Source organism: Varanus komodoensis, unplaced genomic scaffold (assembly GCF_004798865.1).
Source record: "Varanus komodoensis strain SLA01 unplaced genomic scaffold, ASM479886v1 scaffold155, whole genome shotgun sequence".
Classification (NCBI taxonomy): Eukaryota; Metazoa; Chordata; class Lepidosauria; order Squamata; family Varanidae; genus Varanus; species Varanus komodoensis.
Window position 1 is genome coordinate 183427 of NW_025335455.1, and position 25216 is coordinate 208642.

Sequence of the window (25216 nt, forward strand, 5' to 3'; positions counted from 1 at the left end):
CCACCTACGAGCATGTGTAACAATGTGCCATCTCACTGATCAGATCCCATCTTTTTTCTTCTTTAATGCTGCATACAGAATACAGGGGGATACAATGAAGAAAAGACTAAATGTGGTGGGGGATTGTTTTATTTTTTTCTTGGCAATGAAATTCTGGACAGATGATAGGCGTGCATATTTGCGTCATGGGGAGACGCATGCAGAATAAAAGCTTGTGCTGTGCTGGATCTGGCCAAGCACCCATCTAGTCCAGCATCCTGTTCACTCAGTGGCCATCCAGCTGCCCACAGGATCCCACAAGCAGGACTTTTGTGCAGTGACACCTCCTCATCCAAGCAACACAGGATAGGTACCACTGTACATGGGCAGAGTGCTATTGAGCATGTTCGAGGCACATTGGTGGAACTGGTTTCTAGGGAAACTGGTTTCTATTTTGGACAAAAATGATACTAAGAAACTATCTTTTCAAGCAAGACCACATGCAGAATTCCTTTTCCCTTTGACAGCAAACAGCTTTTTTACATGGGTAGAATACCCATGAACATGTGCAAAGTACCATCCCCCAGAAGATACATCATCTTTTTTAAGGCATCATATTAAATAGTGAAATAATTACAAGACTAAACATATAAGCTTGGATTCAGATTTAATTTGGATCAAATGTGTTGGTGAAAGAGGACTTTACTCCCTCCATATTACAGCCCTTCCAGCCCCCTGAAAACCCTGCAGAGAGTCAAGAGACCCTGCTGAATGGTTTATTTGATTTATATACCACCCCCCCCTTTTTTTTCAACGAACTCAAAGCAGCTTACACGGTGGGGCAAAAAACCTTCCACCACAGTCCTTTCCTCTCATAGAAGGCAGATACTGGATCCAACCCCTGTTGTTTTATTCATTCTTCCCTCTTTTAGCACCTGGTTATTACATTCTGGCCATGTGGTAAACGAGCTTTTGTGGCCCCGGTGGATGCTTTCCGTGAGACTGGCTCCACTCACCAGACCAAGGACCCCTGGCTCTCTCCTCTGCAGCCGAGCGTGATGGCACGGATGAGAACCCACATGTTCCCATCCCTGGTCCCAATCTTTGCTTATCTCTTCCCTCCCTCCCCTTACCTATTTCCTTTTCTGTTGTCGGTATTAAATCCTGCTCCTAAGGTCCGAGTCTGCCTTTAGCATTCTTTGTACTACGCTGGGAACATTGTAAACACTGTTCACACGTGTTTCAGGCCACGAGAAGGATGAGGGAGGTCCAGAACTCCGAATTTCAGAAAAGGCCCGTGAGCCTGTTGATTTCTTGCTTAAACGGGCCTTGCTCTCTTGCGCCACCCCGGTGGCAGGCTGATGAAAGTCCGTTTCCAGCAAAGAACATGCTTTGGGGAAATCGAAACTGACTTAGTCTTGGGGAGGGGAGAATGGAAAGCGAGACAAGACGCGAAGGGAAGGGCTTTTCCCCGGCCGGATGCAGGTGGAACTGACTTCCACGTAAGCAGCGAGGCTCGAACCAACTTCGCACAAGGTACGAAGGGACAAGGCGCAAGGCAAAGCGTCTCCTGCAGCGTTGCGAGCCGTGGTAAGCACGCCTGTGAGCAGCAGAGGACGCTTGCTGGGGGACGGGGTGATGGGACCCGTAGTGCCACAGCTCTGGAGCGCACCAGATAGGAGGAGGCGTTTTACGGGCATGGTGAGAGAAGGGAGGGAGCGAGAGAGCTGGAGGGGACGGGAGGATGGGACTTCGCAGGAGCCCTTCCCAGGCCCGCTTTCCGTGAAGGGGATCGGAGGACGAGCTGCGGGATACAAATCTAATAATCTGGAGATGCTCCAGAATAAATGACGGTATAGAAAAGCCTTAAATAAATAAATAGGCTGTGGAGAGAAGGATGACAAGACAGAAGACCCTGAGACTAAATACGTGGTGGTCAAGGTGAGATGCTATCGGACCTCCAACTAGAGTTGTGGGTGTGTAACTTGCCTGGCTTCTGCCAGTATATTGGATGCAGGAACAGTTGGTGAAGCTTTGTTAAGAAAAATTATCACCTGTAAAGGTGTCCACATTATGCTGCTGTTAATGGCGCTGGACAGGAACTGGTTAAAATAAAAAGGTTGGGAAGTTTGGGTGGCAGGCCTTGACAAAAATGACATGTTACCTGAATTGCATATAGGGAGGAAGGGAATCACATACAGCAGGGGTCCTCAAACTTTTTGAATAGGGGACCAGTTGAAAGGCTGCGGTGACCGTCGCGGGCCAGTGAGGTGGGGGTGCCTGGGGTGGGGGCCGGTGAGGTGCCCTCGGAGGCATCGGGCGCACGTGGCGGTGGCTCGCTTGCTCAGAGATTTGTTTATTTATTTAGAGTTTTAGTATGCCGTCCCATCACTTATAACCTCGGGACGGCTCACATAAATAAATAAACATGGTACAAAATACAATTAAAATCCAGAAACACCCTGGCTGCACAATTCAAACCTATAGATATTAAACATTATTAAAATATTTTTTAAATAAAAAGAACTTAGCCTGGTGCCAAAAAACAAATAATGACGGCGCCAGGTGGACCTCTCTGAGGAGCGCATTCCACTCTGGGGAGTGCTGAGATCTCCCAGCGAGTCCAAAACCATCTCCGAGCGAGCAAGCCACCACCTCCCCGCCTGTGCAGCAAGCACGTGCGGGCCGGCTGGATGGCCATGGGGGGCCGGATCCGTTCCGCGGGCCGTAGTTTGAGGGCCCATGGCATATAGGGAGGAAGGGAAAGGAAGGGTTTCTTTGTCCTTTTAAAAGTGCGATCAGTACTAGGCTGACTTCTCCAGGTGGCTTGAGAATAATACAGACCTGAGGTGGGGACGCTGGTGCAGTGGCTTTGAACAGGAGCTGTGAGCCATGAACCATTTCTTCTAATCCTGCCTGTGTCATGGACTCGCTTAGCCACCTGCATGGCCCCGCTCCCGGAGAAAATACAAAGGACTGAAAGATGTGAGAATCTGTACTCCTTTTTTTTCTGAAGTCCCTTTAGGACACTTGGGGGAAATCCTACATTGTTGCTTATGGGGTTGGGCCCAGTTCTGGGTGTGAGCAGCTGGGCTGATTGGAGCAGGATTCCACATCATCAGCGCCCCCCCCCCCGCCCTGTGGAAATGGCAGGTCAGGTGAGCAGGCGGCAGGAGAAGAGAGGGGACCCCTGAAAATCAGGCGGAGATTTATTTGTGATTCTTTTTGATTTCATTAAATTATGGCAGCCAAGTGGGTAGTGCCTTTTGGGCAGTTTGGAATCATGAAAAGCAAAGAACGATGCTTTTCTTGAACGATGATCTAACAATTGAAACAAGATATTTAAATCAAGATATTTAAATATTTACAATTCTAAAGAGCTAGCAAGTTAACATAATGAGATTCTAGAGAATTGGTCTTAGCCTGGCCTCTAAATGCACACGGCATGGTCCAGTCTCCTTGGGAAGGGATGCCCCTTTCTCTCTGTGCTACAACAAAGCAGGAGCTGCTATCCAGCTGTCAATTCTAGAGCTTGGGATGTTTTGATTTTCCTTCAGAAATGCTCCATATCCTCACATGGCAGCATTAAAAGCTCCAAACGTTGAATTGGTAGCATTTCTCAGAGTCATCAAGGTGAAGATCTAAATGTGCTGGAGATGAGCCTACCAAGATATATCAAAGCTGGTCCACCTGCTGCTCATGTTTAAATCTTTCAAAAACTTGCTGGAGGGGGGAAAGTGGTGATCGCTCTTGTGTGCATACTTGGTTACTTGTTGCCTGGCATGGCCTTCCAGAGGAGATGAGGTAGCTTTCTATTTCTGTGCTGGTTTTGGAACATGCCTAGAACCCAGTGGGGTCATCCCAGGAAGCTGCATTTAAGACGTTACTTCTTAATACAGTGCTTAGTTAATCTATGGGGTTCTTTCAGTTTTGATGATTTAAAAGAGGATTGGGCCAATGCATGGAGGATAAAGCTAGTCGTCATGGCTATATAGTCCCTTCAGGTTCAGAGGCAATATGCCCCTATATAGCAGCTGCTGGCAGTTGGTGCTCTTGCACCCATGTCTAGTTATAGGCTTCCTACTGAAGGATCTGGTTGGCCACCATGTGAAAAGACTGTTGGGCTAGATATTTATTTATTTATTTATTTATTTTATTTAAAACATTTCTATGCCGCCCGCATCGCAACAAAGCCTTGGGGCGGCTCACAACAAAAACAAAAGCATATAAACATTATACAATAAAAATATTAAAACCCGGTGCATCTCGGCTTAAAACAATATTTTATTTATTAACAATATTTATACCCTGTCCTTTACGAGACATCTCAGGACGACTTACAACAATAAATCACAAATAAAGTACAGTACTGAGCATGACAATGTTAAAACCTCATTAAAATAATTAAATATTAAAATAATGGGCAAATAAAAATGTTTTTGCCTGGCAGTGAAAAGAATATAACATTGGTGCCAGACGAACCTCTCTGGGGAGCTCATTCCACCGTCAGGGCGCCACCACAGAGAAGGCCCTCCTCTGGGTATTCACCCTCCTAACCTCCTTCAAGGAGGGTTCCCGGAGCAGGGCCTCTGCTTCAAATCTTAAGGGTGGGAGGGTGTATAAGGAAGAAGACATTCCTTTAGGTATTCTGGTCCCAAGCCATTTAGGGCTTTACAGATCAAGACCAGAACTTTAAATTGGGTCCAGACTTCAGTCAGCAGCCAGTGTAGTTGATAGAGGACCAGTGTTATATGAGAAGAACAACCAGCCCCCAACAGCAACCTGGCAGCTCTGTTTTGAACCAATTGAAGTATCTGGACCACCTTCAAGGGCAGCCCCACGTAGAGCGTGTTACAGAAGTCTAATCGGGAAGTTACCAGAGCTTGTGTCACTGTTGCCAGGCAGTGCTGGTTCAGATAAGGGCACAGCTGGTGGATCAGCTGAAGCGCTCCTTGCCACCGCTGTCACCTGGGCCTCCAGAGTCAGCTCTGGGTGGAGGAGCACTCCTAAGTTGCAAACTAGATAGGCCCTGGTTGATCCAGAACTCCTTTTCTTACTTTCTTATGAGGAGAAATTATATGTCTTTCATGTTTAGAAAAGCTTGGGCTTATTTTTTAACTGTCCCAGGGACTGGAATAAGAAGGCATTACCTGTGAAATGACACAGTATTCCTCAAAGGAGCTCATTTTCGCAAACTTACTGGTGGCTATGAATAAGGAAGAAAAGGACAGCAAAATGTACCACTGTTTAAGCTGTGCTCTAGAGATGCTCCAGAAGGAGCCTCCGTGTGTGAGAAGCAATGCTCGCCTTAGCATTTCTGATGGACACACTCTGAAGGAGTTCACCTCTGGTGATGGAGAGTGTACAATCACCATCTTCCACAATCAAGGGAAAATCCAGTATGACGTCTTTGTGCCCACCTGGGAGATGTACCTTTCTCGCCTTTGCTCTGGCTCACAGCCCCTCAGCCTTGGGAATATCCTCAGCATACGGAGCCATCTTCATAGCTGGGGTTCGTCTAGGCCAGGGTTCTCTTCTTTGGCCTGCTTTGACCGAGCAGCAGAACGATTTTCCATGGAACCGGAAATCATCAAACGAGATGCTGAGATGCTTGTCGAGTGTGCTGGGAAGGTGGTGAAGTTCGTCTCTGGCCAGGGAAACTGCAAGATTTCTGTCTTCTTCAGACAAGGTGAGCCTGAGTACCTTCTCCAGATAAACAACTTGGATGTAGCCATGGAGCGCCTGAGAACTGGAACAGAACCGTTGAATTTGGAGAATTTGTGGAAGGTGAGGGACATGCTGGATGCACCAGAATGGAGACTGATAAGGGATTGCCTGGATGTGGCTATCGATAGATTCTGGCAGGAACCTCAGTGTGTTCAGAACAATGCCAAGATGCTGGTTTTCAGTGGCAATAAGAACATCCTGCTGATCTCTGGGAAAGGGGAGAATCTAATTACGGTAACATGTAAATATGGAAAGATTGTGTACAAGTTGTCAGAGCGAGGGTGGTGGGAGGTAGCAGCCAGGGTACTGCAGAAGAAAGAAGCAACTAACCACCTCTAAGAGGGTTGGGTGTTGCCCCATAAGAAAGCAGAAATAGAGGAACCAGCACCTACAACAAAAGTACCACCAAATAGCATGTGGGGAGAGGGAACAGCTTTGACAATCCCACTAGCACTGGGCCTGATAGACCTGGAAGCTGGTGCCATGTCCTGGCAAAAGGTTGAGAAAGCCCTCATCCAGATCATACCTCAGCCACGAGCTAACCAGGTAATCATAGGCATGCCTTCACACTTCACCTGGGTGCCCTCCCTGCAACATGATAAAATATGACTGGCCTGTGTTTTAATTCTCAATGAAAAACAACCTAAAGAACCATCTTGTCCCGTATCCATCTGCTCATCAGTTAATAAGAGAGCCTTCCCAGAATCCTCCAAAGAGGGTGGGAATTGGCGATGTTGAGGTGGCTTTGGGACTCCCTTCCCAGTCCCCATCATTACCCTCTTATAGGTGCTGTGCTCAAGACCATCCTATCATCCCAAGCTTCAAATACCAGTGATGGCTTTCATAGGATTATATTGCTATTTAATTCTGCAGGTGCTGAACTTTTAGCTTTACACTGTTATCTTACCTTGCAGTTTGAGAGCATGCACATGCAAGTAGATAAAAAGGTACCACTTTGGTGGGAAGGTAACAGCTTTCCGTGCACCTTGGTGTTTAGTCATGCCGGAGACTGTCTGCAGACAAATGCTGGCTCCCTCGGCTAGGAAACGAAGATGAGCACCGCCCCCTAGAGTCAGGCATGTCTGGACTTAACGTCAAGGGGAAACCTTTACCTTTACCTTTTATATCTTACCAACAAAGTGGGAAACAGAAATATTAAAAGAATAACATTTAATTATGATATAATAATTGACTATAATATGTATCATTCCACTCTTAAGAAGAGGTGCATTTTAGGTACTAAATGTACTTACTAGTCTTCTACTAAATACTAGAATGTATAGGTGAATGTTTAGATAGAAAACTATGAATGATTAGAAAGAAAAAAGCCTATAGCCTCCAGCATGCCCCAGTCAGTACCATTTTCACAGCATTCAGATCTACCAGCATCTCTTAATAAATGCATACCGATTGCCCTATCATAGTAACAACTCCTAAGCAAAGCCTTGATAAAAATGCCTGCTGAAGTGTATTATGAATTATTCTGGTTCAAGTAAAGCCTTTGATCTTTAAATACTTTCCCTGCCTTCCCTAAACCCGGACTAGCCAGACCCAAATCACCTCTGATTTATCAAACAGTACAATTTTACTGCAAATGTTCGTTATTTTCAATATAAGACGTGCAGGCAGCAGTAATGTCAGTATAATGTGGGTGCCCATAACCAAGTGATCCGAGGTCCTGCTAGCCAGATGCTAGTAGTTGGAAGGAAACTAGTTTTAGGGCTCTGTATTTTTAAACCAGAATTTGACTGGGTGGCTCTTCAAATAAAGGATTGCCCTCTAGCAACCCGTCAGACAAATGGCTGACCTTTGTGGAAGGGGTCATATGGGTATATGGCTATTGTATCTGTGAGATACTGCGACTGCTAGAACATTTGCTGTCCAAAAGCAAAAGCATTGTGCCTGTTTGCTTCCAAACTGTTGCTTTATTCACCATATATGGTTTTGTGCAGATTGATTAATCACAGAACCAGTTAAAACTCCTATGAATTAGAAGCCTTTAAAAATGATGATAATGATAATATGGGTTGCTACCATTCCCAATAAACAGATTATGCAAACAACATTTCTGGGCTGCTTGTCTTCTTTCGGAATTCTACCCAGGATAGAATCTCAAGAAAGGCACACCGTATCAGCAGCAGGTTGTTAAAATTCTTTGGGAGTCTCCTGAAATTTCTCAGACAGTTTGACTGAAGACGTACATTCAAATTCTTTGTAAAATTCTCATTCATTCAAATGCATGTGGAAACTCTGCTTGAGTTATTTATTTGAAGTGCAATGCAAGTTGAGACAGAAAAAAAGCCTACAACTGCCAGCATCCCCAGCCAACTGCAATCCATTTACTTTTGGATTATTTTTATTCCATTCCTTAGACAAATAGGCTCCTGGAGCAATGTCAGGACGTCCCAGATCAGCAGCCCATGAGAATGTACACCCAGATTCATAGGGAGACCTCTGTGTTAGGAACCTCAGCAGTTTTATTGGTGAGAACATCCAGGAAAACCCTCTCTGCAGAGACAAACCTACAACAGCACGGTTGGGTAGATGAGTGCAAACCAGCTACAAGCTTTTACAACATATACAGAGTGTTTTATAGGCTTCTAGTCATGTACACAGGAACAGGGCAGATGATGAGAAAATAATGAGTACATAATAACAGCGTTCTGTGCACTTTGGTGTTTAGTCACGCTGGCCACATGACCACGGAGACTGTCTGCGGACAACGCTGGCTCCCTCGGCTAGGAAATGGAGATGAGCGCCGCCCCCTTGAGTCAGGCATGACTGGACTTTAATGTCATGGGGAAACCTTTACCTTTACCTTAATGCATTCATAGACAAAGTGAGAGGTCTGCAAAGGGGCATGAGACAATAGTACAGCAACTGTCGATGATTACAGGATATTGACACGACAATCAGGAAGACGCATGGACCGTTGCAGGTCTTGGGTGTGGGTTTGAGCATGTAAACCATTCTGATTACAGCATGGCAGAAAAACTGGTCAGATCAGCTTTGGCTGCTAGCAGAAGAATGGCCATCAAGTAGGTTTCCTTGGGGGCCACTCAGGGGAGCAGAGAGTCCCAGTCTCTTAAAGGAACGGATGACTAATGGCAGTGCAATCCCTGAATCATAGAATCACAGAATCTTACAGTTGGAAGGGGCCTGTTAGGCCATCAGGTCCAACCACCTGTTCAATGCAGGACTCAAGTCACCCATCCAGATTTCAACCCAGCCCAACCCTGCTTAGCTTTCAAGGTTAGGCGGGATCAGGCAGCTCAGGTTATATGGAAGCTCAGGGAACAAAAAGGGAGCCTGGCTTGGAATTCTGGTTCTTTCTGGGCAAGAGGAGCAGGGATACTGCTGGTTAGATTGTATAACACAAAGGTACCTCTACGCAACCTTTCTCTATAAAAATTTATTTAGATTTCCCCAACAGCAACTTAGATGTAATTGATATAAGAACATTGAACCTGCCTGTAGGCTTCAAATTGAAAAAGACACGTGACAAGAAAAACCAGAGAGAGTTTGCTGGGGGTGTACAATCAAAAGAACATTTACAGTTTATTTGCCCCCTACAGGAAATCCCTACAGCATGTAGGTAGCCCCCAGTGGGACTACCAAGGTGGATTTTGTACAAGACACTTTTAGAGCTGATCAGTTACATACAGATTTTGGGGGGAGGGTGGGGGAGCACCTAAGCAGTTGATAGAGGCACACTAGAGTAAATCAATAAGGTTGAACACAATACAAAAGAGGAAACTTCAGGAAAAGATTAGTATATCTAAGGTGTAGATGGGGAGCAAGACATGTGTTGTGTCAGATCAATTATGGCAGAAAAGGGTTGCTTATGTGTCTTTGTGTTATAAAATGCCTGCACCCCTTTCTCAGGAAGCACCCAAAAAAAAATCCAAGCCAGGTTACTGTTTGGCATTGGCTGTTACTTTAAGAAGTGGGACTTGGTGGCTTCCCCAAGAAGCTGCCAGGGCTCTTGTTTTGCTGATCGGTAAGAACTGGTCAGGCTGCCAGGTTAACAGCATTGCAACCACCCTAGTTTGCAAGACTCACAATAATCCCGTGATCATTGTGTTAATCTCCTGCAATCCAATGCCATTGTATTGAGCCCCCTCTGCAGGCCTCTCACCTTCTGACTGTGTTCCCCTTATTTCATCATCAACTGCCCAGCTGCTGGGCCCATGTGACTCAGAATCTACAAAATACTCTGTGTATGTTCTAAAGGCTTGTAGTTGGTGGTGGAGACCACTACCCAGCAGCATGCTGTCTTAAGCAACTGCAGGGGGCCTGGGTGATCTCACTAATAAACTGCTGGGGTTCAAGGCAATTCAGTCTTCCCCGTGGATCCTGGTAATCCATTCTCGCCATTAGTAAAGAGACTCTGAGACATGCAGTGTGGTTTCTTGATCGGATCAGGGAATCCCACCTTAAATCTAAAGTCGCGCTTACATATTATGGCAGAGCTTTTGCTCATGTTGTCCCAGTGCATGGCACTCAAGGAAAAAGGAGAGGGGAGGGAGGAGGGAAAATGATTCTATTGATTGTTGGGAAGCCTCCGGTATTCTGAAATCATGCCTCTCTGGCTTCCTCTTCCCTCTTGCAAAACCTGGTCAGGCTGGCCATCCATCAAGAGCATTGCTATTGAAATGCTCCATGACCCTTTGAGGCCTCAGGCTCCATCGAAGGTGCTGCTGGCGACGATAGCAAGGTCATTATCTTGGGAAAAGTGCAATCAGTAGAGAAGCAAAAATCAGGTGATCTCCTGGGTGGAACAGCAGGCAATGGACCTGCTCCAACCTGTTACATGCACGAAGTAGGCTCCCCAGGAAGATTCCTCGGTTTTGTAGAAGAGCCTGCCATTACGACCAAACCTCACCAGACCTGGCACAAGCTCCAGCAGGATCCCATCGCAAGGAAACGTCAAGCTGGTGGGGTCCCGCAAGTGCTGGGGTTCATGGTGTTTTTCTGTCTAGACACGCATCTTACAGCTTTAACGTTTTCAAACCACACTTTTAAGTTGACCCAGAGATATACTAGAAGCCAGGACTGCTGGAAAAGCACAGTTGTAATATGGTCAAATGGACAACTCCCAGTTTGTTGTCTTGTGGTCCCGTTCTGGACCAAGGGCAGTTTCTGAGCCTTTCTTGACACTTTCTTCACCTGAGCCTCTAATGACAATGTTAAACCAACCATCTAATGGCAAAGAAGGAGCAACCAGATCCTTTAGGAGTGGAAATCCATCAAGACCAGGCTGGACTAATCATACCTCTGGCTTGTCTGAATTGGGTCTCAAGCAGGCCAAGGAACCATCAGTGCACAAACACTCTGCTGAATTGGGGTGTCACCTCCTAGTGGTGACGCCTCAGGCCAAACCTCTGGATGATTTCGTCCAGCTGTTTCATATCTTCAGCCGCGTGGAAGAAAGACTAGAACCCTGCAAAGCCCCGAATTGTCCCTGTGAAGGTGCTGAATGGTAATCGTCCAGCACCACTTTCTGAAAACAGCCAGGCAGGTAGGACCAGAACCACCTCCGTGTCGTGCTTCCTATTTCCAACCTGGACAGCCGAGCTGCTTGCTGCTGCAAGAGATCCAGCTCACCCGCCGCAAGAGCGAGATGGGGATGTCTCGGGTCGGCACTGCGGTGTCCTTGCAGCCTTTGTGGTCCTGCCGAGTGTCCACACGGAAGCACAGAGAGCAAGGGGATCATCTAGGGCAGGGGTCCTCAGACCTTTTGACCAGGGGGCCAGTTGAATGCTGCCAGTGCTGGGTGTGGGCCAGAAAGGTGGTGCCTGGTCGTGGGTGTGGGCCGGCAAGGGGGCAGGGGTGGTGCGTGTGGGTGCGCTGAGGCGGGGGGGGGCGGCGAGGCACGAGCAGGCGCATGGGGTGAGGGGAGGCAAGGTGGGGGCGGGCGTGTGCCGTGAGGCGAGCACACAAGGCAGCGGCTTTCTCGCTTGGAGACTGTTTCTTCCAAGTGAGCAAACCGCTGCCTCTTGTGCATGGGGCGAGGTGGGTGGCGGCAGGTGTGTGCATGGATGCGTGCGCAGCGGGTCCAGATGGGCATGGCGGGCCGGATCTGGCCCCCGGGCCGTAATTTGAGGACCCATGATCTAGGGGAAAGCAAGCAAACTTGCTTTCTAGTTAAATACGAGCTTTTGGCTAGTTTCTCCATTGCTTTGAGTGGGACAAGTTGTGTATTTTCCAAAACTGCAAATTTTGAGGAAGTTGCCCAAATGGAGGAAGCGGTACATTTCTAAATATATAGTTTGTTGAATGCAAGTTCCTCCTTCACTTTTGGAGGATGTGCATTTCCATTCATGTTCACCTTTGTGAGTGTGGAAGGGCACTTCTGAGACTTTGCACACCGGAGAGAAATTCCGGTACATCCCAAGTTCTGAATCTCTCACCCACCAGCCTCGTTGGCTTTAAAAAAAACTGGTGCAGGGGAACAAGCACAATCCTCAGTGTGTTTTTAAACTGAGGCATCTCCACCATCACATCTACCTTGGCACTTAACAGTGTGACAAGAGCTTTTGCTGCCTGACACTGAAGAATTCACCCACTGACATCTCAGTAGGAAAAGTTTTAAAAAATGCAACTTGCAGCATACTGAGCCAGAGTAGCATTGTGCTTAGTGTGCCTGGGAGACCCAGCTTCTAGTCTGCTCTTGGCCATGGAGCCAAGTGGGGGATTTTGGGCCAGTCACAGATTCTCAGTCTGATCTACCTCACTGGGTTGTTGTTGTGAGAATAAAATGGAGAGGAGGAGAATCTTGTAAGCTGACTTGGCTATAAATGGAATGTAATATTAACCACACTATGCCCTTCCTCTGGGTGCCAACCCCTCAAGAGGCTGGCAACTAGGGGCAGGGCCTTTTTAGTGGTAGCCCCCATCCTTGGAACAACCTTCTTGTTGTGGCCTCCCTGATGTCAAATTTGTCATCTTTTTGGTGCCAGGTTAAGACAGCTCTCTTTTGCAGATGCCTTTAAAGACCTCCCTGGTACTTCTGGGGCCTGCTACAATTAGCCAGGTGCTGTTCTCTTACTCTTGGTCTGGTCTTTTTAAATTGTCTTTTTATTGTCTTTTCAAGTTCTTTTATGTTATTTTAAATTATTATTTTTTAATTCTTAATGCTTTTATCCATCGTATTTTATTGCTTCTATATTAAGTGGTAAACTGCCCAGAGAGCTCTGACTACAGGTGGCATAGAAATGAAACAAATTAGTTAATAATCATTATAATAATTATGATAATAAATCCTGTGTTTTGGCCTCCTCTTTTAACCACGCTGCTTTAGTACCATCCCATCCCACCTTATAATCAGGAATAGACAACAAAGGGGTCCTTTTCTCCCTACAGTTCAGTCACTGAAAGTGCAGGTGCTTCTTGGCTTTGTAGCCAAAGTCAACTTTGGCCACCCTCCCCCTTAACAACAAAGAGGTGGGTGGAAATGCCACGGAAAGCCTGAAGGCTGCGCTGTCTCCTCTGGGCACAGGAGGGCACCCCTGAATCACGGTTACACTGCACCTTCAAAAAACGGAAGTATCTGCACCGCTGAGCTGTCAGATGAGACAGTCCTTCTCCTAAACTTGTGCCTATGGAGAAAAATTCCAACTGCACGGCCAGCCCCTCAAAAACCACAGAACCCAGGTCCTACCTTCTGTATCAGCCTGGGCCATCACCTTCACAAGTCATGCTTGCACCCAAAGAACATGCTTTTCACTGTACTGTAGGCGTTGTTTTCCTAGCCCTGAAAACAGAGAAACTGGGGTGTCTGTGGTGGGAATTATCCCAACCCGGAGGATCAGGGATCCATGGTAGTTCCTACCTTTTGCAGCACCTTTAAGGTGGAGGGAAGGTCCTGCTGGTGGCTTGAGCACCACCGCTGAACTTGGAGCAAGCAGCTCATGTGGCCGCTAGAAGGCATCAGAGCAGCATCCGAGGGCCCACCGGCTAAGCCCTATCCAGCATGGAATGAGGCTCTGGACCGAGCAACATGGATCTCTTCGGGCATGGAAGCAGCAAGGTGGCTGGAGAGAAGGGAAGATGAAGCCCACTGCTGTTTTCATTTCACGTGCAGTTAGACCCATCAGTTCGCTTGGACAAGTGTCCTCACTGCTTGTGCCCTGGTGATCTAGCACTTCTGGAGACAAGCTTGGTGCAGGTCGGTGTGCAGGTTGCTGGAATTCCTTACCTGAGTTCTGCTGACCTGTCTCATTCCAGAAATGAGCATTTCCACTCACTGGGGTTGCCCTCACAAGGACTCAATCAACACCACACCAGCAGTGGAGGTGCTTGGACCACAGAATTGGTGGGACCAGCCAGGTGAAGTCAGTCATGGTTGGATACTGGCCTCTCATCCTGAAAATGGGTGGAAGGAGAGAGTGCTATGGAAAGACCCCAAAGAAAGGCTTTCTTCATTATATTTCAGTTCTGCCTTTTTCCCCCTGCAAGAATCACAAGCTGGCTTACGTAAACATTCTCTCCCTCCTCCCCCTCCCTTTCCCCCCATTTTATCCTTAAACCAACCCCGTAAGGTAGTTTAAGCTGAGCGTCAATGCCTGGCCCAAAGTATCCAGTGAGTTATAGGGACCAGAACCAGCTCTTCCAAGTCCCAGCCCAACATTGCTTGCTCATTGTAAACCTTTGTGCTTGTTGTAAACTGTCCTGAGACATTAGTAATGGGACAGTCTATAAAAACTTTAAACAAACAAGCAAACAAATAAAATTCTAACTACTATGGCATGTTGGCATGATGACTGAGTGCTTTACAGTTTCTTATAAACAGTTCCAGCAGATGATTTTTAAAGGGAAAGTGCTGCATAAATCAAACTGAGACCATGAGTTTTTGTTTGCCAAAATAAGGGCACCGAAAGAATGGTGGCCAAAAGAACACGCTGGATAGCCAAGCTCAAGGGCAGCTATAGACTTCAGAAGAAAGAGAACAGCGGACTCAGTGGCTGGGCCTGGACTCGGGATGTGGGGGAAGAGAGGGACCTGCAGTTTGATCTCGAGGATGAAAGGAATCCCCGGAGAAGCTCCTTGCAATTGGATTGAGCTTCCACACTCCATGAAGCAGGTACAGAGCAAGAGGTACCACAAGGAGTGCTCAGGTGGCTCCTCAACTGGAACTGATTATTCGGGGGCAACCGTATTCACAGGGACCTTTGTGGCCACCAAGCTAGTGGGGCCCCTCGTCTGGGAAAGCCTTCCTCTTCAGCCCTACGGAAGCCATCCTGGGTGCCTCATGGAGGCGCACCTATCTGGGGATGGAGCCGAAATGAAGGACTGCAAGGGATGAAGGGTCCCACTGATGGAGGCGCTGCCAGACTCCCTGGTGGCACCAAGGTCTTCCCAGATATTCATAGGTGCAGCTCTATATTTGGGGCAGCCCTGGCCTCTCCCCTAACCCCGGGGCAGAGAAATCCCCCACAGCCAGGCACTTTTGCACAGCAGGCAGTCCCCACGCGGCACACAGCATCTCATGCCCTCCTCCGACCATCCCAGTGGGACCTGGGGCATCTGCCCTGCTCTGCCGGCCGCCCCAGCAGCCTCAGTGGGCACCAGCCACCACCGTGGGTCCCGTGGGAGGAGCACCCTTCTTTCTGGTCAGGACATGCACACGCGCAGCGGGATTTCCTGCTACCCTCTTGGCCCCTTTGCCTCTGGCAGCCCCAGGCCTCTGCCCCTTGGCACCTTTTCCGGAACAAAATCGACGCTTTGGCGGAACTCTAAGAATGCAAGACGCAAAGTACGTCTGCACAGTGGAACAGCACACCTGAAGCCCTCAGTGACCTTCTGGGGGCCCGGACCGCCCCCTGATCTCACCGAAAGCAAAATTCGTGGCAAATGTATCTGCCCCTGTTTGCTTCATGTGTGGTTCAGAAACTCTTTGGGGAGGACCATGGTGGGTATCTCAGTGGAAAACTGCGGGCAAATAGAAGATGAAGCAGCTTAACCCCTGCTACCATCTTTTCCCACTAAATCCCCTCCTTCCTAAGCAGCTTGCTTTTTCTTTTATAGGCACGCAGGCACAGTTGTGTACTGTGCAGCATGGCACCACGGGAAGGAGGGCTGGGCTGGGCACACTAGAACTGCTAGAACCGAGAGGAAAGGCCTGCAATATTGGGAAAAGGCCAACTTCCATAAAGTTGTGCGTGTGGGGCTCATGTTAGCTTCACAACCAACAAGGGGGCTAATCCGCTGTTTTTCTCCCTCCCTCTCATTTTCTTGCACTTAAAAATGGCGGGGAAAGTCCTGCAGTTGTTTGTAGTCTGGCTGCTCCCTCCAGACCGGAATTCGACGAGAGGGATGGTCAGCGGCTTCATTCCTATGACATTCTGCTTTAGGAAACGCAAGTGGGGAAATGCAGAGAGTGGCTACACTGCACTTTTTGCAGATTGGGAGCCATGTTCCTCCCACCCCATCACCTTGTCTGCTCTAGGTAAGAGCAGCCAACGCCCCTGCAAACACGGGGAAATCTCTCTTTCCCCTGTTCTACCTGCAAGCGCACGCCAACAATCCCCTTTTCCCCAAGAGAAAAATGGTCCCATGGAAACAGAGGGAATCATCAGTGATGCGTTCAAGGCTTTTACGCCAAGTGTCGAGTCAAGTCTCAAGTCTCTACTTTCAAGTCCAAATCAAGTCTCAAGTCGTTGCAAAACATCTTTGAGTCAAGTCTCAAGTCTCTCCTCCAGTCTCAAGAACCAACTTTAACAGAAAGGGAGGTGATGGGGGGTCATGGGGGGGGGTGTGGGGGAGTTGTAAATCACCCCTGTGCCAAAAAGAAGAGCCGAAGCCCCACCTTCCCTTCCCCCATCACAGCCCCCTCCCCTGCCCCCACCCTCGTCCCTCCCTCCCACACCCTCCCCGTGCCAAGCAGAAGAGCCAAGCTGCACAGTAAGCCCTCGGTCATAAAAAATGTAGACTGCGGCTCAGTTGTAAAAATTCAAGTTAGTTCGTTCGTTCGTTAGTTAGTTTAGACATACATGTATTTATAGGCTGCCTATAACTGCCAAGGCCTTCTTAGGTGGCTTTCAGTACTTTAAGTCAAGTCAGTTGAGTCGAGTCACTTGCTCGGTGCTCCCAAATCGAGTCCGAGTTGAATCGCTTATGCAAGTCACTCAACTCAAGTCCCCAGCCCTGGAAATTATTGGCCTAGTTCAGCAGGTATGGAATTTGCTCATACGGGGCCATCTAAACATGCCCTCTCCCAGCTCCATGCTGTGAGGTGTCGTCCTTCTCGCTGCTCCAGCGTCGCTTTCTCGATGCTTTATTGCTACACATCCTTATTATCGAGCATCTCTGAGTTCTCCCAGAGTAAAGTGCTGAACCCTCCCTGAGCCCCCCAGCCCCTTAATCTTCCTCCTGTTGAAGAGAGATCCCCCGTGGGCAGCTCGAGGGCGGGGGTGCCCTCCCGCATTCGTCTCTGCCCCTCCCGCAGCCTCCACACCGCCTGGGGTGCCTCCTAGCGACCGGCAACACCTCCGCCAGACTGCTCAGCTCTGGGGCACACCCTGGGCAGGCCCTGAACCCGCCTCCCACTGGCAGCTCGGCGCTCCCGTCATCTCCCACCCCGGCTCCCCGCTCCCATCCTGCTGGGCTGTCTCTCCATTCCCATGGGATGCTCGGTTGCCACCCCACCCCACCCCACTGGGGCAACCATGCTTGAACCGTGCAGACGTTCCCCGGCCTTGATCCGAGACTGTCATTTGCTGACATTCCAAAGCTGTTTCGTCTTCACTGTCTGAACTCCAGTTCCCGTCACATCTATCCACAGGCCATGGCCCTCCTCGCCACATTTCCGTGTGTGCACAGAGCATGCAGTTTGCAGGGTTATAACCCAGGCACATTTGCTCACTGCCTGCTCAGGCGGATTGTGAAATTTCCGGGTAGCCCTGCCGCTGCCTTCCAACTGTGTGTGGCCTTCAACCAGGCAGCCACGCAACCGATTTCAGGACCCGTGGATTTCTGAACAGCTTGGGACAGTGGGGGCATTGCTAACATGGGGTGGGGTGTGTAACCAAGAAGAGGACAACACAGTCCATCAGAAGAGCAAAGAAATGGCTAACCTAGTCCAGGTAAGAAAATCCAACTAGGTTTCCTGGCACACTGGGGCCATCTGTGTTCTTCCAGAAGTGCAACTCCTCAATATCTGATCAGGAATCTTAGCAAAGCTATCATAGAGAAGTTTTCCCAACATTTTAGCTGGTTATCGATGTCGTCATAAAGAGGCTGCCATGCCCAAGTGCAACAATTCACCGATTAACATTCCAGTCTAATTGTTCCAAGTGGGCTGGACCTGCTAAAATTGTGCAGTTCATAGCTGCCGACCCTGGACGTTCCCATGGTGGCAAACAAGAACTGTATCCCAACTTTGCCCATCTAATCCCCAGCCTAGCTGGTACCCATCAATGACTTCCTCTAGAGAACGCATGATGAAATGGAACGCCGGGTGGTGGGTCTATGACATCACAGCTAAAAAGGCCAATCAGAATCGAGCCACCTTCTCTCTGGCCCTTGACCTCTCCACATTCCCCATGGATGCTTGAAACCCAGATACTGAGGTAAGTTAATTCCCCCTCCCCACCCCCCAATTTCTGACTGCAGCTTTCCTGGCCTCACTTACGGCTCCGAAATACCCTCAGCTCCGAAATACCCTCAGCTGTGACTGGGAATCCACTGCTGGCTAAACTCCCTTGTTGCCTTGGTTTCTCCCCATGGTCCAAGCTCCTGAAGGGTCGTGCTCAGCTCCACTGAGCACAGCCTTCGCCCCTGGTATACACACTGAGGACGAAATAGTGCTCAGCTGCTCTCCTTCTCCCTGCATAAAGCCAGGGGCCACTATGCAGCACCACTGACCGCATAGAGAACCGGGCTGCAGTAACCTTTCTCATGGCTGGACCAAGGCATTTGGTTGCCCAACGGGAAGGAGAAACTGATGCCCCTCTCCCAGTCCAGGCACAACAGCTGACCAGAATGCAGTTTCATTTTTCTCTAACTCTGACAGCATCTTCCTCTGCGCCTGGTGGAAGGAGTCTAGCTTAAGGAATTCAGCTCAGGCTGCAAGTCACACGGCTCTTGCTTCCCCTTTGCAGCCACCCGCGTCAGCTGCCTCACTGGGCTGGATGGTGGGCCAGCATCAGGAGTGCCAGGAAACACAGGAGGGGCAACCTCACCTCTGCAGTTTGCCAGCAGGGTTTCCCCCCTCTAAATGGACCCATGTTCCAGTGCTTTTAACGGTTGGTTAATCTACAGACATTGGGCAGTATCCAGCCCAGTCCATGTGATAACAGCAATTAGTGCACAGGGAAATTCCCAGAGCAGCCAGCGGCGAGTGGAAACCTCACTTCTATAACAGGAGAGGACAGGAGAGCTTGCAGCTCTGCTGACCTGTCACAATCCATGCCCAAGTTTCTGAACCACTAAGTTTTGTTGCACAAGTGGTGGGGCCTGTCTGTGCAACAGATCGAGCATGAGTCTGGGAGCAGTACCGGATACTGCCCATTCGCAGCCTAACTCAAGGCTGTGACAAGTTTCACCTGCTGACCTCTGCATACATCAATCTGCCATTCAAGTCTCAGGAGCCAGTCAGGCCATTATCCTGGTCAGTGGGCCCTCCCAATGTACCAAGAGACTCACACTTGATTTAAATAAATCTCTTTGAGCAGAAGATGTACTTGATTTACTTATTCTGGGGGTCAGGACCTCCATCAGAGTCAAAATGATGCAAATCCGTTGGAAGGAGGGCTCCCAACAGATTAAATGTTTTGAGGAGGAACAGGATAACTGTCTTGCCCTTGAAAATATTTAGGGAGGAATTCTATCAACTTGCCACATATGTTCCTAAGCCTCCAAACTGGGGGGCTTTCAAGAAGCCATGCAAAACTTGAACCATGGCTCCCGTAATCGCTGCCACCACACCCTGCACCCTGTATTTTATCTGGATGGCCATTGCGGGAGGGAAGGGAGTTGGGGCACCCACTGGAACCAGAGCAACTTCATTGCCCCTCAACATGCCCCTCCCCCTCGTCCAAGGTCCAGTTGATAGAATTCCTCCCTAAATATTTTCAAGGGCAAGGTAATCTCAGAGGCCTATAATCCACCGCGTCAAGAGGGTTATGGGCAGCCACACAGCCCATCAGCTGGATTTTAGTTGGTGAAAATATCTGGCTCAAATTCAGTTTGCATATATTAGAACCCCATAGAAATTTGCCCCAATCAACTTAAAACTGGGGGAACCAGTGAAATTAATTTGATTGGCATAGTAAAACAGCCCTAATTTAAAGCATGTGTTTTAAAAATGTATATATGTGAGAAATTACATATGATGTGGATATTAGGGGAAATAGTTCATGACTTTTGCACAAATTTTTGAGACAAGGCAATGGGTTTTTGTGTGTACCTGAAAAAAACCCCCACCTCAATTTGATGTGGAAATGGGATGGAATGAACTTGTGTCTGGATAAACGTGAAGAAAGCAAGGCAGACAGTTATCCTGTTCCTCCTCAAAACATTTAATCTGTTGGGAGGGCCAGCATAGTTCTTCCTGTGCCAGCTGTGAGGAGGCAGGGCAGGACTTGGCCTTCAGAGTCTGAGCATCAAGATCAGAGGACCTCAGTACTGAATTCTGAAAAATCCTATGGTCTCCCAAGCAAAGTTGGGAGGCCACAGGATTTTCCATTGGCTGACTAATGTTGGCCAGCTAAATGTTTTTCTGGCTGAGGCGGTCTCAGGATTCACAGCAGCATGGTGACGCCTTGTCCCCCCCCCCCCCCCGCCCTCTGGAACAACCCTTCAAATACATCTCCAAAGTGTAGAAAAAGTTGGACTTGGCCTGCAAAACACTGACATGCAAACTTTTATCCACCCAGTTGCACCTGTCTGCACAATCGTAACTCTCTCCTCGGAATCTGCCTGAAGCTGAGTCAGACCACTGGTCCAGTGAGTTCAGTGGTGGCTTCACAGATCCACCAGTGGCCTCCAGGGTTTCGGGCAGGGGACCTTACCAGGAGATGTGGAGGACTGAACTGGGCAGCTTCTATATGTAAGGCAGGGAATCTGTCCCTGGCCTACCGCTCTTCTAAAGTGACAAGAGCCTCTTGGCAGGGCCGTCTGAACAGCATTATGGGCCCCGGGCAAAGCAGTGTACTGGGGCCCCTACGACAACTACAACTACTGTTAATTTTGGGAGTTTTCCAATTTTCCAAGGGTTGACATACCCAGATTAGTATGGGGCCCACGGGCAATGCCCATCAGGCCCATGCGTTGAGACGGCCCTGCCTCTTGGGGACTGATGACCAAGTCTCCGTAGGAAACATGTAGCCTGTTCATCCCCCACCCACCCACATACATGCACACCTTTCATATGACAAACTGCATTAGCAAATTACAAGCAGGAATTACTCCCTGAGTCCTGTGCAGATTTAACCCAAGGCTTAGACGGATGCGAATTGCACCAGGCAGAGCAATGGCTGGGTCAAAACTCCACCATTTCTCTCACTTCTAGTTTTGCTTCCTTTTAAAACATTCCTGTTTTTCTCCCCCCTTTCACCATTTCCAGTGTGAAAGAAGGGAGGATGAGGTGTCCCCCACACGTGGCAGAGGGTGAGAGCAAGGGCAGTGTTGGCAGACAGACCCCTGTGCCTTTTCTGCACTCCCTCAGCTGGCCCTTCATGTCCAGGTGTGGTGGAGGATGCTGGATGCAGACGTAGGATTCTGCCGGTCTAGCCGGCTTCTGTACCTGCAGTAAGAGAGCGGTGCCACATTGTCCTTTGATGCAGACTAGAATGCATCACTTTTGCCCAGTTTTGCAACATGTAATCTCTGAGCAAGCCAGGACAGTCAAAGGGAAGAACTTCTTCACGCAGCTCATTCTTAAGCAATGGAATTCACTGTCACAATTGGCCAGCGATTGGGGGTGCTTTAAAAGGGCAGATTCATGGGGGAGGAGGCCACGGAGAGCTACTAGACCCGATGGCCACGCATTGCCTCCAGAATCAGAAGCAGGATGCCGTGTGTCCCAGGCGCTGGGGAACATGAGTGGAAGACCGCAGTTGCACGCATGTCCTACCTGGGCAGGCGCATGAACAGAGTCCGGATCTAGATGGACCCCTGGCCCAACCCAGCGTGACTCTCCATATGTTCCTGCGTTCCACCGGCTAGAGGCTCCCTCTGGGATCAGAGGCAGTGGCTTCCGTGTGCCAGCAGCTGGGAGCAGGAGCAGCACGTGCCGCTGCGCTCAGCTCTTGCCGCGAGTTTCCCTTGGGCATCTGGTCAACCACCGTGGGAGCAGAATGCTGTGCAAACGGGTAGGGCTTCGGTTTGATCCCGGACATACAAGCGCAGTCCACCTGCTTGCTCAGCTTGGAAGCTGCTAGCTTTGTGATGTTTGCACAGAAGATCCTTAGAAGGGTGGGCAGGATGAGGGCTGCCCCGTGCTCTGAGACACTCGCCCTCTGCTCCGCAGGTATGATCTCCCCTGGTAGGGGGCCCTGGTGCAGAAGGATCCCCGTCGGGCTCCGCCCTGCCCTGCTGCTGAGCCAGCCCTCCAAAGCACTGCAGGCCCCAGTGACCCCCTTGCAGCAGAAGGGGGCTACCGGAGGGGCACTCGCTGGCTGGCTGCCTGCTACACTGCAGGCACACTGGGTGGGCACTGCAGCTCTGGCGGAAAGGACCGCGCCTGCCTTGGCTGGGCTGAACCTGCCGAACATGCCCTCTTATTTCATCTCACAACAGCCCTGCCAGGCAAGTGGGCCTTATTGTTCCCCCTGTTGCAGGCGGGGGAGCCGAGGTACAGAGAGAGTGGCTTGCCAAAGGTCCCTTAGTAAGTTCATCGCAAAGGCAGGTTTCAAACTGGCTACTTCCTCATTCCTGGCTCACGCTCGTCAACAGAGAGCCAGCATCCCTTCTTCCCTGAGAACTCTGAATTCCTCCCCCTCTGGTCAGCTGCTCAGGCCCTGCTCCCTGCAGAGAGCATCGGACTGGTGACACTGGTAATGTGTTGTTAATCCACTCACACACAAACACTCCCCCAGCCTCTGAAACACGCATCATTTTTTCTGTCTGTCTACAGCAGTGGCTGCTGACTCCAGTGTCCAGGGGGTGGGGGGTCAGAACTCGAAAGGCTGCTCTGCTGCTGAAACGGCTTGGGGGATAGTAGCCCTCTTGGCACCAGAATGGCTCCTGAAAGGTTCTGAAGAAAACCAGTGTGGGTACACGGCCCCACGGACCAGGGAGGCATCAGCTTCCATTAGCCATCGATCAATCGACACACCTGCACACACTTCTCAGCCTTCTCCTCCTCGGCTGATCCATGCAAGTCGGCTGAAGAGGGTTGCGCTCACTCCTCACAGTGTACTAGGCAGGGAGGTTTAGCCCCTCCATCCAGAGCACCACCACAAGCCTGGGAGGAGGTGTGGAGAGGTGATCCTCATGCCCGTCGTATCGTGCTAGATGGGGAACTTAAACCTCTCCATGAAGCTTCTGCAGTCTGGATCATGCCCAGATTGGGGGAAGAGGCTGGGAGAGTGCCACAGGGCAGACTGGAGGCCTCCAAGGACTAATTTATCATTTAGTATTATTTTATTGCTTTACATTTGCATCCCACTGTTTTTCCTCTTGTGAGGAACCCAAAGCAGGTTATACAGCCCTCCTCCACTCCAGATGAGCCTCATAGCAACACCCCTGGGAGACAGGCTAGGCTAAGAATAAATGGCTGGGACTCTCACCGAGCTTTCTCGTCAACCAGATTGTACTTCATGGAGAGTTTTGTTCTTTCTTCTTCAGGTCTTGGAGGTTCACCAATGTCGCTGCAGAGGAAGAGATGTTTGGCACTGCATCCATAGGACTGTCCCTTTCTTCGTATGGGTGCCTGCATCCCCAAGCAAAAGCCTCCAACACCACTGAGTGTAGACAACTTACTGTCCATGCAGGAGAACTTAGAGATCGGCAACATGGAAGCTGATGAGAAACTGAGAGCTTGCCTGGACCATGCCCTGCGAGAGTTCCCACATGAGCCACGCTGCCTCCAAGACAATGCCACCTTGGTCATCCAGGTCAGAGGGAGGAAGAGGATGGAGTTTGTCTCTGGCGCAGGTGAGAATAAGATAGTAGTCTCTTGGCTAAGGAGGAAAACCCAGTATAATGTTGAGATCCCCAATTTGGAGGTATACCTGGGTCGGTTGTCCCTTTTGCCAGCTCCTCTGACCTCTGAGAATTTGGTGAAGGTGCGGCAGGAGCTCATTCGATGGGATGATGCCACCAAGGAACTCTGTGCCTGCTTGGATGTTGCCATCACCGAACTGGAGAAGGAACCTCCTTCGGTGAAGAGGGATGCCGAACTCACTGTCGAATGCAGCAATTCCTGCTTGACTTTCATTTCTGGGAAAAGAAGGTCCCACGTCCACATCCTCTTTTCTGATAGGCATCCTCGGTACCAGGTTCGAGTTTCTTCCATTGATGTCTACTTAGACCGGCTGAGTTGCCGCCCAACGCCGCTCAGTGCGGAGAACTTGCTGAAAGTGTGGAAGGAAACAGAAAACCTGAAAGGTTGTACAGTGGACCTCCGGGCTTGCCTCAAACGAGCCTTGCAGGAATTTAATGCTTTGTCACCACGACACCGGGCTAATGCCACCATCTTCATTGACTGTGATGGGAAGAACTTCAAGATGGTCTCTGGACATGGAGAGAGCTGGATCTCTGTCTTCAACATTGTGGGCGATCAGCATTGCCGCAGAGAAGTGGTGTTGGCACTGGGGGAAATAGGAACGTCCAGCAGAGTAATGGGGTCAAACTCTGGGAAAGGTGGTAAAGAAGGGCCATCATTTCGGGTGAGAAGATCAGAAGGGAGGAGCAGTGCAGAGGAGGGCCCATCCAGTCAGGCAAAGAGAACTTCCAGTGGGCCAAAGGGGCCATCCCAGGGGAAAAAGGCGAAGAGAGGGCCATCCAATGTGGTCGAGTTAGAAGTTTTTGCATCAAGTAGTAGGAAAGGAGAGGAAGAAACCACGTTGCTTGTGGAAAGGACATTCTGCAGTGGGAGAAGGGCAGACACAGGGCTGCCCAATTGTTCCAAGGCACTCGTAAGAGAACGTTCCCTTAGGTCAATGGTATTGTCATCCAGTCAGAAAGGAAAACCGTCCAATGAGAACAATGAACAAGAGCCTGCTGGCTCACTAGGTACATCTGGTGGAACAGCAACAAAAGAAGCATCGATCCACGGAAGGTGTCAGGAAACAGGCAAAGAAAGGGAGGCAGCCAGTGGATCAAGTGAAGAAGAAGAGCCACCTGATGTTCTGGAGGAGTCTTCAGATAGCAAACAGGCCGAAGATGGACCAGAAAGGTGACTACTCTACAGAACTGGTGAACATGATGGATCCATCCCAGGGTAAGGTGAAGACCTGTTCTTGGACTGGGATTGAGATGGATCTGTTCCAGGAGCAGGACATAGCTTTTGGATCAGGAAGCTAGGGGCTGGTCCACCAAATGAATTGTGCAAGAATGATAC

The 25216-nt window shown here is 49.4% G+C and overlaps 1 protein-coding gene and 1 long non-coding RNA gene across 4 annotated transcripts; both read left to right on the forward strand.

Annotated features, from left to right (window-relative positions):
- Positions 1–719: 719 nt before the first annotated feature.
- On the forward strand, positions 720–12833 carry LOC123021073. The gene is made up of 3 exons (XR_006414252.1): positions 720–732; positions 8978–8982; positions 12562–12833. It is a non-coding gene; the product is annotated as an uncharacterized LOC123021073 (long non-coding RNA).
- Positions 1335–7771, forward strand: LOC123021072. Of its 3 annotated transcripts, none has more exons than XM_044425477.1 (2): positions 1335–1569; positions 5107–7771. In XM_044425477.1, exon 2 carries the CDS (start codon positions 5137–5139, stop codon positions 6043–6045), a length of 909 nt encoding a protein of 302 aa, XP_044281412.1. In that variant the 5' UTR covers positions 1335–1569; positions 5107–5136; the 3' UTR covers positions 6046–7771. The 3 variants fall into 3 exon arrangements, with proteins under 3 accessions (XP_044281412.1, XP_044281414.1, XP_044281413.1); XM_044425479.1 differs by having other exon boundaries at positions 1335–1515; XM_044425478.1 differs by lacking the exon at positions 1335–1569 and adding an exon at positions 4876–4895.
- Positions 12834–25216: the final 12383 nt, after the last annotated feature.

Bases quoted from the DNA above. Each gene is read 5' to 3' on its own strand.
- LOC123021072 (XM_044425477.1), top strand. From the start codon at position 5,137: ATGACACAGTATTCCTCAAAGGAGCTCATTTTCGCAAACTTACTGGTG.